Source organism: Penaeus monodon, chromosome 36 (assembly GCF_015228065.2).
Source record: "Penaeus monodon isolate SGIC_2016 chromosome 36, NSTDA_Pmon_1, whole genome shotgun sequence".
NCBI lineage: Eukaryota > Metazoa > Arthropoda > Malacostraca > Decapoda > Penaeidae > Penaeus > Penaeus monodon.
The window spans coordinates 23,810,108-23,826,408 of record NC_051421.1 but is presented as its reverse complement, the minus strand read 5'-3'; the positions used below and the strand labels follow the sequence as shown (position 1 = coordinate 23,826,408).

Below are 16,301 nucleotides of genomic sequence, written 5' to 3'. Positions count from 1 at the left end.
AAGCTTCAGGCGGTAAATCCTGTTCATTAAAGCCTAACCTAATAAAAAAAGGAAATGTAGTTAGGAACAGAAAAAAATGACATCTCACCAAATGATACATGTCCGATACTGCAATCCCTGGCATTCGGTATTACGTAACTATCATACGAATAGTTAATCACCATTATCAACACCTGAGTTGATGTTACATACTTTCAACATATGTTTTTTTTGCTTGAATATTTCCATTCTAATTCAACCGAAGGCATTACAAGCAGATCTGTAAGCTATTGGTTCCCCCCCCCCCCATGTTATCACAGACAGCGTCCCACCGTCATATAGCCCATGTAATTCTACATTACTCTAATCAATCAACGAATGCAAGCAGCATTTTTTCTTTTACTGTATTTTATTGGTAGGGGACGAACCAAATCTGTCTCCGAGATCGGCCATAGGAATTATACTGATTATAGTAAGTAATGATAATAGAATAATCATTGATTGTATCTTTGTAAACGATAATAACCACTAACAAAAATAAATGATCTACGAGGGAACAGACATTCTAACGGCAGGAATCATCGTTTATCATTATATTAGCGTTACTCTTGATATCATGATCATTTGCTTTCCTTGTCATTAATTCATTAATAATAAATATAATTCCTATTACCTCTTAGGGACTTATGTTACCATTCTATTGTTATTATCATTCTTTACGTGGCATCTGTAACTCCTATGATTTAGTCACTATAGTCCTCCACATCAAAGAAATACTTTAAAAGCTAATCACTGTGGAGAGTGCAGCAATATAAGTACATTCTTACTTTCTCCTTCTCTCGCTCTTTCCTCTCTCACTCTCTCTCTCTCTCTCTCTCTCTCTCTCTCTCTCTCTGTGGATATTTTTATATATATATATAATATATATATCTAATATATATATATATCTAATATTATATTATACATATAAGTTTACACACACACACACACCCACACACATACACACACACACCACACAACACCACACACACACATCTTATAATATATATATATAATATATATATTTATATATACATATATATGATATACACACACCACACACCACCACATATATAATAATATATATATATATATATACTATATAATATATATATATATGATATATATATATATATGTATGTATGGATGTATGTAATGTGTGTGTGTGTATATACATATATATATATATATAGATATATATTTATATAGATGTATATATAATATATTATATATATATATATACTTTACATACATAAAAAGCAACATAATATTGTATATATACACACATAATACCTACACACACACACACACACAAGATATATATGTTAGATATCTATTTTATTTATCAACATACATAAACATTATATATATGATAAATACTATATGTATCTATGTGTTTGTGTGTGTATTTATATATGTCTCCTTATTTTTTCAGGAGGATGTATTTTGTCCCATTCTTCATGAGTTCGCTTTGCGATCACGTCTTGCAGATATTTTTCATGGCCGGAAAGCCCGTCCTGACGCACCCTGTGTGTGTGTGTGTGTGTGTGGTGTGTGTGTGTATGTGTGCTTGTTGTGTGTGTGTGTGTGTGTGTGTGTGTGGTGTGTGTGGGTGTGTGTGTGTGTGTGGTATTATATATATTTATCATATATATCTTTATATACTATGTATATATATACTATAATCTTCTATTATATATAATATCATATATATTTATATTTATATATATATCTTATATATATATATATATATATAAGCCATATATATATATATGTACACACACCACACACACACACGCATATATCATATATATATATATATATATAATATAATATCTATATATATATGTATAATATATATATATACACCCACCCCACATATATATATATATATATATATATATATAGTATATATATATACACAAATATATATATGAATGCATATATATAAATATTAATATATACATATACATATATCTATATCTATATCTATGTATTATATATAATATATATATATATATATATATATGCTACACACACACAACACACATATGTATTTATATATATATATATTATATCTATATATATAATGTATGTATATATATATTTATATAATAATATATCTATATAATATTATAATATATATAGATATATATATATATTATGTGTGTGTGTGTGTGTGTGTGTTTATATATTTTATATCATTTGTGAGTTACACACACAACACACACACACACACACACACACACACACCACACACCACACACACAAATATAGATATATATATATGTATATATATATGTATATATATATATATATATATACATATATCTATATATATATATATAATATATATGTCTAGTATAGGTATGTATATATATATATATATATATCTAGATATATATCTTATTCTATATACTATATATCTATATATGTATTATGTATATCTATATATATTCATACATATATATATATGACTGTCCGCTCGAGCAGGGTCTCACGTCGAGAAAACGACATATCGCTTTGAGATGTCAGACGCAGGTGTAAGGGAAGTCTATAACGACTGACGCGATGGTCCAGTGGTTAGAGCACTGGACTCTGATCCTCGCGGTCCTGAGTTTCACTCCCCGTAAAATGCCTGCGCTCTGACTGCTAGCCCGGGCCCGAGAAAACGACATATCGCCTTGAGAAGTCAAACGCAGTGTCTTAGGGGAAGGTCGCCACCGGACCTGGTGATTAGGAAGGGCATTCCCATCAGTTAAGGGTGGCACCTGCCATATAACCTTTCATAGCGATTGTGAAGGCCAAGGTCCCGCATGGAATGAATTGGCTGATAAAAAAAAAATATATATATACACACACACACACACACACAACACCACACACACACATCATATATATCTATATATATATATCTATATATATATATATATATATTATAGTATGTTCTATAATCTTATATATAATATATATATATTATTTATGTATGCATATGCACACATATACAAACACATACTCACAGACAAACACACACACATACACAATTAGTATATTATAATATATATAGATATATATATATTATATATATATATATAGGTAGATATAGTACATATTTATATATAATATATATATATATAGTGTATGATATATATATTCTATTATAGTATATATGTAATATATTATATACATATATATGTGTGTATCTATCTCCTATATTGTATCTTCTTTTGATATATATATTATATATATATCTATATATATATATATATTATATATTTCATATATAGATTACATATCTCTACACATCTCTAATGTAGTACTCTATGGTATATTTAATATACATACGAATTGGCGTATGTATCTCTCTCTCTAATCTATGTATCTATCTTTTGATATTATATATATATATAGTTATATATATATATTATATATATATATAATATATATTATATATGTGTGTGTGTGTGTGTGTGTGTTTGGTTTGTGGTGTTGTGTGTGTGTTTGTGTTGGTGTGTGTGTGTGGATATGTGTGTGTGTGTTGTTTTGGTTTGTTATGTGTGTGTGTGTTTGTGTGTGTGGTGTGCTTGTGTTGGTGTGTGTGTGTTGTGTGTGGTTGTGGTGTGTGTGTGTGGTGTTCGCGATGTGATATATATATATTTTATACATACATATAATATCTATATATATAATATATTCTATTATAATATATATATATATATATGTGTGTGTGTGGTGTGTGTGTGTGTGTGTGTGTGTGTGTGTGTGTGTGTGTGTGTGTGTGTGTGTGTGTGTGTGTCCTGTGTGTGTGTATGTAAATAAATATGCACACACACACACACACACACACACACACAAACACACAAGCACACACACACACACAAACACACAAGCACACACACACGTATATTTATATAAATATATATGTGAATATGGATATATTTATATATTTACACACATATTTGTGTATGTATATTTTTATTATATCATTCTACACACGTATCTTTAGCGTGAGTACTCTGGATACTGTCGTTTCACTGCTGAACTACCTGCTATGCCCCGCCCCGTCGTCTGCCGCTCCGCCCATCCATTCGCAGCTCTGTTCCTCTCTGAGGAATCCTCAGACACCAGTAGAGAACGCTGTCACTCGGTCACTGGCAGGCCGAACGTGTGGTCGCGGATCTCTTCTCCTCCCTCCTCTGTTGCAGTGTCTGTCTCTCTCACTCTCTCTCTCACAGCTGGTACTTCTCACTCCAGTCCTTGCAGAATCTTTAGGCTTGAGACCTTTCGCTGAGATACTTCAGTTCACTTCTTCCTGCCACACAATAAGGGTCCAGGTAACCGAAATGGCTTGTAGAACGAACACTTGGCTGGCGATGTGGATGCTCCTGGCGGTGGTGTTGAGTGCTACTTCACCTGCTTCCGCCTTATTGGGCATCCCCGATTTCCTGGAATTAGGCGATTGCGCTAAGGTCGTGCTGAAGGAAAACTTTGATCCTGTTAAGGTAAGTGCCAATAAAAAACGACAAAAATGTAACTTTAAAAGACAATGCCAACCTCTTTAATCTTAAGCATCCTCTACCCAAATGGGATAATTATTTCCATCTAAGTCCACAGTTTATTACCTCTCGACAACTGGCGTACAGCGAGCTTAATTATATATATAGATATTATATATTATATATATGTATCTATATATATATATATGTGTGGGTGTGTGTGTGTGTGTGTGTGTGTGGGTGTGGTGTGTGTGTTGTGTGTGTGTGTGTGGTGTTGTGTGTGTGTCTGTGTGTGTGGTGTGTGTGTATTTCACACACACCACACCACACCACCACACACACACATACACAAATACACACCATACACAATACACACTACACACAGCACACACATACACACACACGCGTACACACACACACAAATACAGACACACACACTACACAATACACACACACACATACACAAAACACACACAAACTACAACAAATACCAACACACTACACAAACACACACAGACACACACCACACACGCACCCACACACACACACACCACACCACACCACACACACACACACACATCCCACACCACCACACACATATATATTATATACCATGACTACATACCTACATTACTACCTAACAACATGTATCCGTACATGTATACACATACCTATAGAACAAGTTTCCTACAGTCTGTATATACTTGAATAATGACCTCATTAAGATAGGGATAATATAGTTAATATTTACGCTATGGAAACACTAAGTTAGGGCAGGTTGAAGATGATTTTCTTGTAGAGGACAAACAGTAGCAGTCGTTGGTAGAAGAAATAATCTGCAGACACGAACGTTAGCGCCACAATTAGATGGAAAAATACCGTAAAAATCTCCGCTCAATGCCACTCGAGCAGTCACCCAGTCTCGGCAATTTGGGTTGTTGAATAAAGTTTGTGACATGTAGTTAAGGACTTAGTGTCTGGCGAGTGCATCCGTATTGTAAATAATTACCTCCCTTCTTAGATTGTCTTGGCACAGGTAGGAGGTGAAGTCACGACTATTCAGCCACTTAAAAAAAATCACTATATCAGTACATTTAATGTATTTCCCAATTTAAATTTTCTTTGCACCAAGTTATGTATTAAGTGTGCACTCTATATCTATCAAGTTTTGTATTACGTATATGAATTACGTATATGTATTATGTATATGTATTACATATGTTACGTATATATGTTACGTATATGTGTTACGTATGTGTTACGTATATGTGTTACGTATATGTGTTACGTATATATGTGTTACATATATATATATATATTACGTATATATATTACGTATATATATTACATATATATATTACGAATATATATTACGAATATATATTACGTATATATATATATATTACGTATATATATTACGTATATATATGTTACGTATATATATGTTACGTATATATATTACGTATATATATATTACGTATATTATATATTACGTATATATATATTACGTATATATATATTACGTATATATATATTCCTTTTTAAACGGTAGTTCCATGTCCTGAGCCGCCGTGGTCCAGCATGATACTTAATTGGTAGTTTTCATGTTTGATGGCTCGTGGAGTGAATACGTGGTAGGCCCCAGTTACTTTCACGGAGAGTGCCGGTGGTACCTTTTAGGGTGATCATTCTCTTCTATTTATCCGGGCTTGGAACCCAGCACTTGACTTGGGCTGGCTTGGCCACCCAGTGGCTAGGTAGGCAATCATATATTACGTATACATATATTACGTATACATATATTATGTATACATATATTACGTATACATATATATTATATTACGTATACATATATTACGTATACGTATATTACGTATACGTATATTACGTATACGTATATTACGTATTCGGGGGAATAAATGAAAGTTTTCATTAACATCATCCTGTAGCCCATAATACTTGCATAATACATAATCCTGTTGTGCTTTCAATGTTGTACACTTTTTTGTTCTAATCTTTATATTTTTTTCTTATAATCTGAAAAGACATAATCATTTGTTTTCCCCCAATGGTAAGAAATGATTTGTGAGGGGCAAAAGATAAAAGGGCTGAAACTTCTCTAAATTTTAATTACTTGGATTCATAGTGTTCATAGAGAGATTTCTCTAAAATTCACTAACAACTGAATTATTTGGAAAATTTGGCTCAGTTGCCGTAGGGAAAAAATGACCATTTTGGGGTAAAAAAAATCACGTGGTAAAAATGAATGGGGTAAATAATGACCCTAGTACTGGGTCGATCCATTCTGTTAATAAAATTATTAACAAGCCCTTCCTTTTTAAGACGAAGAAGACGGTCATTTGCCTCTTACTCAGGAAATGAAATTCCTTTTTTTGAATTTCTGGAGACGGTCCATACATATGTGCCTGTGCCTGATACTTCAGGTGTCTTTTACTGGTCTTTCGCACCATGTTCCAGATCCATGTTGGTTACTACTAATGCCTTTTGGTGAGAAAGTCACTTCCCACCTTTCAATGTCCATCGTCGGGCATACGTCATTTGTAAAAGGTCTTGCGTCACCTTACCCCAAATAATATTTTAACTTGGGATCAGGTGTACAATACAGCATAATATTTGTTCCAGAATCATCACTCCGCTAGGCATTATATCAATAGATTACTGCCAGCATTTTCTCTTGTTGTTCATTGACTTCATCTGTAGCTGTCTGGGTCATAGGAAGCGCAGGTCAGACAGCGAGATATCACTGAATTGTTGCCAGCGTCCATTTCCTCATGATACGTTGTGGAACTGTGTCTGAACTTCAACATTCTTTTTTCTTTGGGGGCTGCTTTGTCTTTTTTGTTTTTGGGGGACGGAGCTGTTTGCATTTTATTCTCCTCTTTACTCTTGATCTCTTTTAAGTCACTCTTCATTGGTAATAACCTGTCCTTTCATAGTGTATTACTCTTCTACGTTTCATAACTGGGGTAGCACGTCGACCGCGGGCATGGAGCGACCTCCTCCAGAGTGGTTTCAGTAGGTTTTTACACTCCAAATGTGATGGGGTACTTCTACCTGGATTTTTTAAATGTTATGGTTAGTTTTGAGTTCATTTTTCAGAGAAAATTTTTAGCAGTTTAAGCATATAATATATATAATATTATATATATATAATATCTATATATATATTATTATTATATATTAACGTGAATATTTATACAAAATTGGATTTTTATAGATTGTTTTAATCGGACTTGGATTTAGATAATATTTTTCATGTTTTTTAAAACTGAAATATGTATATTTCATTTCATTTATATATTTATGCCCTCATGCTGTTGTAATGATAACTTCTTGTTATGTAAGAAAGTCTAAAGTCTTACCTGAATGGGCTCTTCTTTGCAGTTCATTCAGACCAGTTCGTGCTGTGCTGAATTTACTCAAGTATTGTTCTCTGTATCTGATTAATTTGACTATTAATGAATAGACTGATCATTTGTCCGTGGCTGCAGCCTGCCTTTGATCTGTATGAGTGATTGTTGTAGAGGCTGGTGTTGATGTCCTAATTGGTTCATGGGCCAGTTTCAATGTGTGGCTCTTTCCTGATTATTTTGGCTCGAGGTATGCTCTTCAAGGATTGGGTCATTATTCTCATTATTTTTGGCATCTCCTTTGCTTCCCCATAGTTGTATGTTGCCATTTGATACGATCTAGCCTCTCATGTTATACTTTTTGTCCTTAATCAATGGCATTAACCAGTTGCCCTTGAAGCCAGCTTTTTTATGTTATTTTCTGAATACTTTGCCCAGATTGCTACATAGCCTGTAACAAAATCTGATTTCTAGCGGTTCTCGGGCGCCAGTTGTCCTGCACATATTGTGTAAGCTTTGCATCCTAGTTTGATTTTCATTGGTGCCGAAACAGGCAACGTCTAAGGCTGAAGCAGTCGGTACAATGTGGAGGTAGTTGATTATGGAGATATTCCCTGGATTGCCACCTCCACATGTCAGTTTAAGTGTGGCTTAAGATTTCCATCCGGATGACCAGTAATGGACGGGTGTTAGCAGTCTTTTTTGCTAATTTCTTGAAATAGTCCTCAAACACAGCATCTTTGTCATCCATCCAGATTCGTAACATCGTACTGTGTCCTGGAGTGCTTCCTTCTCCTATCCAAGTTGACTGCATTTTCTTGCCCAATTGAAAACTAACAAGGGGATCAAGACCATGTACCATCTTCACATCATGTTGCGAAGACGGTAATGACTCTCTGTTAGCGCCATGTGTGAGACCTCACTGTTTTTCTCCTATTTGACCCAAATTGTCTTGGACTTTGATGGGTCCATTGGGACCCCCGTTTCAATCCAAGTTATAAATACACTCTGACGATCTTTGATATTAGGACTATCCATCTTCCTTCCAAGCATGTCGTAAAATCCATAAATAACAATGGATCTGAAGTAACACTCTGCGGCGCAGCTGCATTTGTCGACTTTTTTTAATGTCATAAATTTTTAAATGGGGGGGGTTTTTTCCCTGAGCAGGAGAGCTGTTGCTACAACCATCACGTCCAGGTTCGTTGTTTTTGAATGGAGTGCTTATTTCATTGCAATGAGATAGTCCGTGTACTATATCCTGGAATTCAAGAAGGTGGGACCTAGCCCCGTCTTTTCCATCCTCTAAGGATATTTCTCAACTTGTCTCCACTCTGTACCAAGATAAGATCTCTTCCCTGTTCATAAGGTGATTGAAGTGCATAATTAATGGTGAAAGATACCCACACAAACACACACACACAAGCACACACACACCTGCACACATAGTCTACACAGTATATATCATTAAATTTGTTACAGTATCCATTCTAGTCATTACAACTGAAAACTATATATAGATATATATATATAAGTATATATATTATAATATATATATATATATCTATTTTATATATATATATATATCACTTATATACCCCTATTATCCTTTGTGTTTCAGTATTATATTTTTTCATCTGGACACGGTTCCACAACATTCACTACTCATTCCATATTTCTTATAGCAGTTCTCTTGATATGATGATCCTATACTCATTTATTGCTACTGCAATTGTACTTTTCATTATATTGCTTTCATTTTCTTTTTTATTAGGTCCGTACCATTCTGATAGATTTAGATGATACTGGTGATTAGCTTATATTAAATGCACCTTTCTATTTACTCTGGAAATAGAATTTATAGATTAGATTATCACAGTATAGTTCCTAGATCGGTTTTATCAATGTTCTGGAGACCATAATACCAGAATAATTTTATATACATAAATTATGTTGTGAATAAAATCATTGGGGGTAAAAAATGACCAAGATTGGGTAAAAAATCATATGTGGGAAAAAAGAGTTGAGGTCAAAAAGGTGAATTGCGGGGTAATAATGAATATGACAAATTTGGTCCTTATTTTCCCCATACTTGGTCATAATTGCCCCACATTGACATCCCGCCCCACAAACGTGGGGGGCAAGAAATCATTGAGCAAACACATAGGATGGTCCACTTTATACCCCAAGGATTCATATTTTACCCGATGGAAAGCAAAAAATAATTTTTGAGCACAAAAATGGATATTTAGTAAACTTGAAAAATGTTTGGACAAACTTTTTTTCCAAGGTTTGGGATAATTGTCTCATACTTAAATTTTCATATTGGAAATCAAAAAAAAAAAAAAAATAAAATAAAAATACTCAATACTCTCCTAACTACATGATGAGAGAGATCACTGTTAGGAGTTTTCACCCCCCCCTGGGGCAATCAATTTTTGTTACCCTAAAGGTCCGGGTCATTAATTCCCCCGAATGACTATACATATATTACGTAATACATATATTACGTATACATATATTACGTATATATATTAGTATATATATTACGTATATACATTTCTTTTAAGATTAAAAATACTTCACATGCATACGTCTCGCATGCGCAGCCACCTACCAGCAAATGTGACAGTCACAGCACTCGTTTCACCTGTCGGAAGCACAGCTTGTTGACAGTGCTACTTTTAGCTTCCGATTTTTTTTTTTTTTCACGATATTCCGGTCCAAAGAACTCATAACGAAAATGTTATAATCGGGAATAATGTTAAATTCAGTGAAGTACAATAATCGTATCGTAGATGTACATACCCCACGGTAACCTGCACCAAAAGGTAAACCCACGTTGCAGCTTTAAATGAATCAAATGTTGCAACGGATGGAGCAGCCGGCTGTAAAATATGGTGATGAGGAAGGGGTACGGAGGAGGAGCCATTGGGTTACGGGAGGGTTTTGGTTCACGCGGCGATTTTGAACAAATTTAAGAAGTTTCATGAGTTCATTCGTGCAATGTCGGGTCGACTCTTCCGGGACCGAACTTGTAAGCACACGTATACACACACGCACGCGCACACGCACGCGCGCACGCACGCGCGCACACACACACACACACACGCACACGCACGCACGCACGCACGCATACACACACACGCACGCACGCATAACGTATTCCGTTAACGCGCTCCTGTATATCGTATACCGTAACCATATATGCTCGCCCGTATACCGTATACCGTAACCATATATGCTCGCCCGTATACCGTATTAATATGTGCATATAAACATGTACACAAACCTATATGCATAAATAAAACATAAGGAAGAAAAAGAAGAAACGTTTTTAATGCTTCTTCTGGGTATTAAGGAGATATAAATGCACAGAGCAGTAAGGTTAAGTCGTTGATAAGGCGAGCTACGGCCTTGGCTAGTTCATGGCTCCCCGTCGCGGTGATAAAGGGTTCGGTCGATGGTATTAATGCCGTTTCTACCGTCTTCTTTTGTCATGTGGGTACTGAGCACCATGTGGGTACTGTATATGCATTCATGCATATATATATATACATATACATATATATACATATATACATATATATACATTCTATCCAGTAATATATCATAATAGATACTAATACATATATATAACATATAGATACATATATATACATATATATACATATACATATATACAATATACATTATACATATATATATATACATTCATGCATGTATATATACATATATACATTCATGCATGTATATATACACATTTACATCCATATATATACATGCACGTACATTCAGGCACGCATATATATATATATATATATATATTATATATATATATTTATGTATATATATATATATATATACATATATATACATATGTAGATATATTATATTATATATATATATATATATCTATATAGATATATCTATATATATATATCACTATATTATATCTATATATCATATATAGTCTTATATATATAATATATATAAAAATATCTCTATATCTCTATCCGTATATTTTTATTAATCAATAATTTTTATCTATATCTCTATATATATCTCCTCTTATACCATATATATATATATCTATATCTCTATCCCTCTTATCTATGTATATTATCTATAATAATATATATATATTCTATATATCATATATATATATAATATACTATATTATATTATAGAGAATATATCTACTAAATCTCTTTATTCTATCTATACTCTCTACCTCTATCTATATCTCTATATATTATAATCTATCCATATATCTATATATATATATCTATGTGTATATATTACTATATCATATCACCTTCTAGATCTCATATCTCTATCTATATGTATATATCTTTGCTATCTCTCTATCTCTATAAACCTATCTCCTCTATATTCAATATACTATATATATATATCTCTATACATAATCTCCATATATATAGAATATATATATATCATATATATATTGCATACGATATCTATCTAATACTCTCCCTCTATCACATCTATATATCTCTATATTCTATTACATCTATACATCTATATCTCTATCTCTGTACATAGCTACAATTATCTATATATATATATATATATCTACATATATATATACTATCTAGTATATCTTATGATATCATATCTATCTATATATATTTAGCTATATCACATGTCATACAGATTATATCTATATATATATATCTATCTATATAATTATCCCTATATATACATCTATATACATCCATATATCTACAGTTATTATATATATATTTATATATATTATATATCTATTATATATATATCGATATATATCTATCGTATCTTCTCTTTAACGGTCAGGTTCGTGTCTGAGCCGCCCGTTGTCACAGCAGCACGATACTAATTGTAGTTTTCATGTTGCGATGCTCCTGGAGTGAGTACGTGTATGTCCTCCAGTTCCTTTCCACTGAGAGTGCCGGTGGTACCGTTTTAGGTATCATTCTCTCTTTTATCCGGCTTGGGAACCAGCACTTGACTTGGGCTGGCTTGGCCACCCAGTGGCCTAGTTTGCAATTCAAGGTGAGTTCCTTTCCCAGGGAACAACGCGGGCGGTCGGTGACTCGAACCCTCGATCAGATTGCCGGTCTGACCAGTTTTGTTGAATCCGACCGTCTAACCATTCGCCACCGCGGCCTTGACGATCATGGGGCTTCCATGATTTTTTCTTAGCAAATTTAGAGCGTGGTTTGCCATTGCCTTCCGCCGGTGTTTTTTCTCGAGCCCATCTCTATTTTTACCCGCACTGACTTGAGCTGGCTGGCCACCCAGTGCTAGGCGAGTCAATCGGGTGGAAGTTCCTTACCCAAGGGAAACGACGCGCGTGCCGTGACCTCGAACCCTCGAACTTCAGATTGCCGTCGTGATCAGTCTTGAGTCCGAACGCCTCTAACCATTCGGGCACACGCTGCCCCATATATATATATACATATATATATATATATATATATATATATAATATATATATATATATAATATACATATCTATATACCATCTATATACATATATCTATACATATATTATACATAATATATACATATATCTATACATATCTATATACGATATATATAATCTAATATATATATACATCTATATATGTATATATATTCTCTTATATATCCCTGTATCTCTATCTCTATCTCTCTATATACTATATATATCTATCTCATATATATCTTCTAAAATATATAACACATATATAGGTATCTATCTATATCTATATGTGTCTATCTCTCTCTAGCTCTCTATATGTCTATATCTATGTCTCTCTCTCTGTCTATATCTCTGTATACTATTATGTCCTATCTCATCTGTTATATATATGTATATATATCTGTTCGAATATGTCATGTATGTATATCTATGTATATAGTCTATGTATTATATATATATATCTATCTCTCTCTCTTGTCTATATATATGTCTCTATCTATATACTCTGTATATATGTGTTTATCTATATATATTATAGCTATCATATCATATATATATATATATATATATATATGTATACTATATATATAGGCCGCGGTGGCCGAATGGTTAAGGTCGACTCAAGACTGTCCGACGGCAATCTGATTTCGAGGGTTCGAGTCCCCGGCCACGCGTTGTTTCCTTTGGGTAAGGAACTTCACCTCGATTTGCCCTGCCTAGCCCTGTTTGGCCAAGCAGCTCAAGTCAGTGCGGTAAGTAGAGCTGGTGTCTCGATAAAAACACCGGCGGTAAGGCAATGGCAAACCACCGCTCTAAATTGCTAAAAAAATCATGGCAGCCCATGATCGTCAATAGCCGCGGTGTCCGAATGTTAGACGTCGACTCAAACTGTCACGACGGCAATCTAATTCCGAGTCGAGTCACCTACCGCCGTGTTTTCCTTGGGCAAGGACTCACCTTGATGGCCTACCTAGTCCACTGGGTGGCCAAGCCAGCCCAGTCAAGTGCTGGTCCCAGCCCCGGATAAATAGAGATGAATGATTACTAAACGGTACCACCGGCACTCTCCTTGAAAAGGACGGGGACCGACCACGTACTCACTCATGAGCATCGCAACATGAAAAGACTACATTAAGTATCGTGCTGTGACCACGGCGGCTCAGACAATGAACCTACCGTTAAAAGACGAAAGATTATATATATATATATAATATATATATATATATATAATATATATATATTATATATATATATATATATGTAGGATATATTGTATTAAATTATTAAATTTATATAAAAAAAAAAAAAAAAAATAAAAATATTAAATTTTATATATAAATTTTTTAATTAATTTAAAATAATTTAAAAATTTTTAATAAATGTATAATTGTTAAAATTATATATAATATATTAAATATTATAATTTTATATTATAGAATATATTTTAATAAAAATATTTATATATTATAATAAAAATGTAGAATTTTATTAAAATTTTAATATTTTTGAATTTTTTTAATATATAAAAATATATTAATGCTTATATATATTTAACTGTTCAAAAATTATATATAATATAAATAAAAATTTTTAAAGAAAAAATTTTAAAATTTAATTATATTATTTAAATGAAATTTTTAATTTTTTAATAAAAATTAAAATTTATATTTAAATTTTAAATTTATTTAAATGAAAATATTAAAAAAAAAGAAAAAAAAAAAAGAAAAAAACACAAAGAAAAAAATATAAAAAAAGAAAAAAAAAACTCAAATAATATTTTAATTGTATAGGTATTAAAATTTTTTTATAATATTATAAAAATTTATTATAAAATTAAAAAATTAAAAAATTTTATCTAAAAAAAAATAAAAAAAAAAAAATTTTAATTTTTATAATATAAAAAAACCTATTTTTTCCCATCATTATTTTATAAATATTATTAATTGTTATTTTTGTATTATATTTTATTATAGATTATATTTTTAATTTTATTTTATATATAAAATATATATTATATATTATTTTAAAAAATAACTTCATATTTTAATTTTAATATAAAAACTAAAATTAAAAAAATGATTAAAAATTAATATAAATATATATACATTTTTTACTTTTACCCTTATAATATATATTCTATTAATATATAACATACATAATATATATATAATATAAAACGTTTTAATTTTTTAAAAATAAATAATATAATTTATAATCTTTTTAAATGTATATATATTTTTATAAATGATAATTATAAATATTTATAAAATATTTTATATGTATATATTTTAAATTATTGTTAAAGTATATATGTAAAATATTTTATATATATGTTTTTTATTGTTATTATTGTTTTATTTTTAAATGTATATAATTATTATGATAATATGTATATTTTATATTTTATTTTTATAGTATTATGTATATTTTTATATTTTTATATGTATATATGTATTATTGTTAATATGTAATATGTAAATATGTATATATGTATATATTGTTTATGTATATTTATGTATTTTATGTATATTGTTTATAGGGATATATGTTTATCTTTTGTAATGTATATTTTATCTAATGTATACAGTAATTTCTCGTAACATGACAAAAGGACTGGAAAAAAGATTTCCTCGCCCGCCCTTTTACCCGGCACCATAATAGCCCGGCCCATGCCTTACAAGACAAAATTCTGCTCGGTTTTTTCCCAATACCCAAAAAAAGATTTTAAAAAAGCCTTTTTTTTCCAGGGGGGGGGGCCAATTTATACGGAAAGGGGAGCATATTGGTTCGGTTACGGTTAAACCAGCTTTTGGTTCTTAAAATAAGGAGCTTAACGGCTTTCTCTCTGTTTTTTGGGGCGTGCCTTTTCGTTTTCCCGGTTTGGTATGGTGCTCGTCGGCGGCTTTTGGGGCGTGCTCGGGCTGGCTGCCGGGGGGTGGGTGTTTGGGG

The 16,301-nt window shown here is 32.1% G+C and overlaps 1 protein-coding gene across 1 annotated transcript in view; it reads left to right on the top strand.

Annotated features, from left to right (window-relative positions):
• The first annotated feature begins 4,133 nt into the window (after window positions 1-4,133).
• Window positions 4,134-16,301, top strand: part of LOC119595875 (crustacyanin-A2 subunit-like) — a 25,094-nt gene continuing 12,926 nt past the window's right edge. Inside the window, exon 1 of the mRNA XM_037945077.1 lies at window positions 4,134-4,520. Within this exon, the coding sequence (XP_037801005.1) occupies window positions 4,362-4,520 (159 nt within the window). The 5' untranslated portion in view covers window positions 4,134-4,361. The remainder of the gene's footprint in view (window positions 4,521-16,301) is intronic.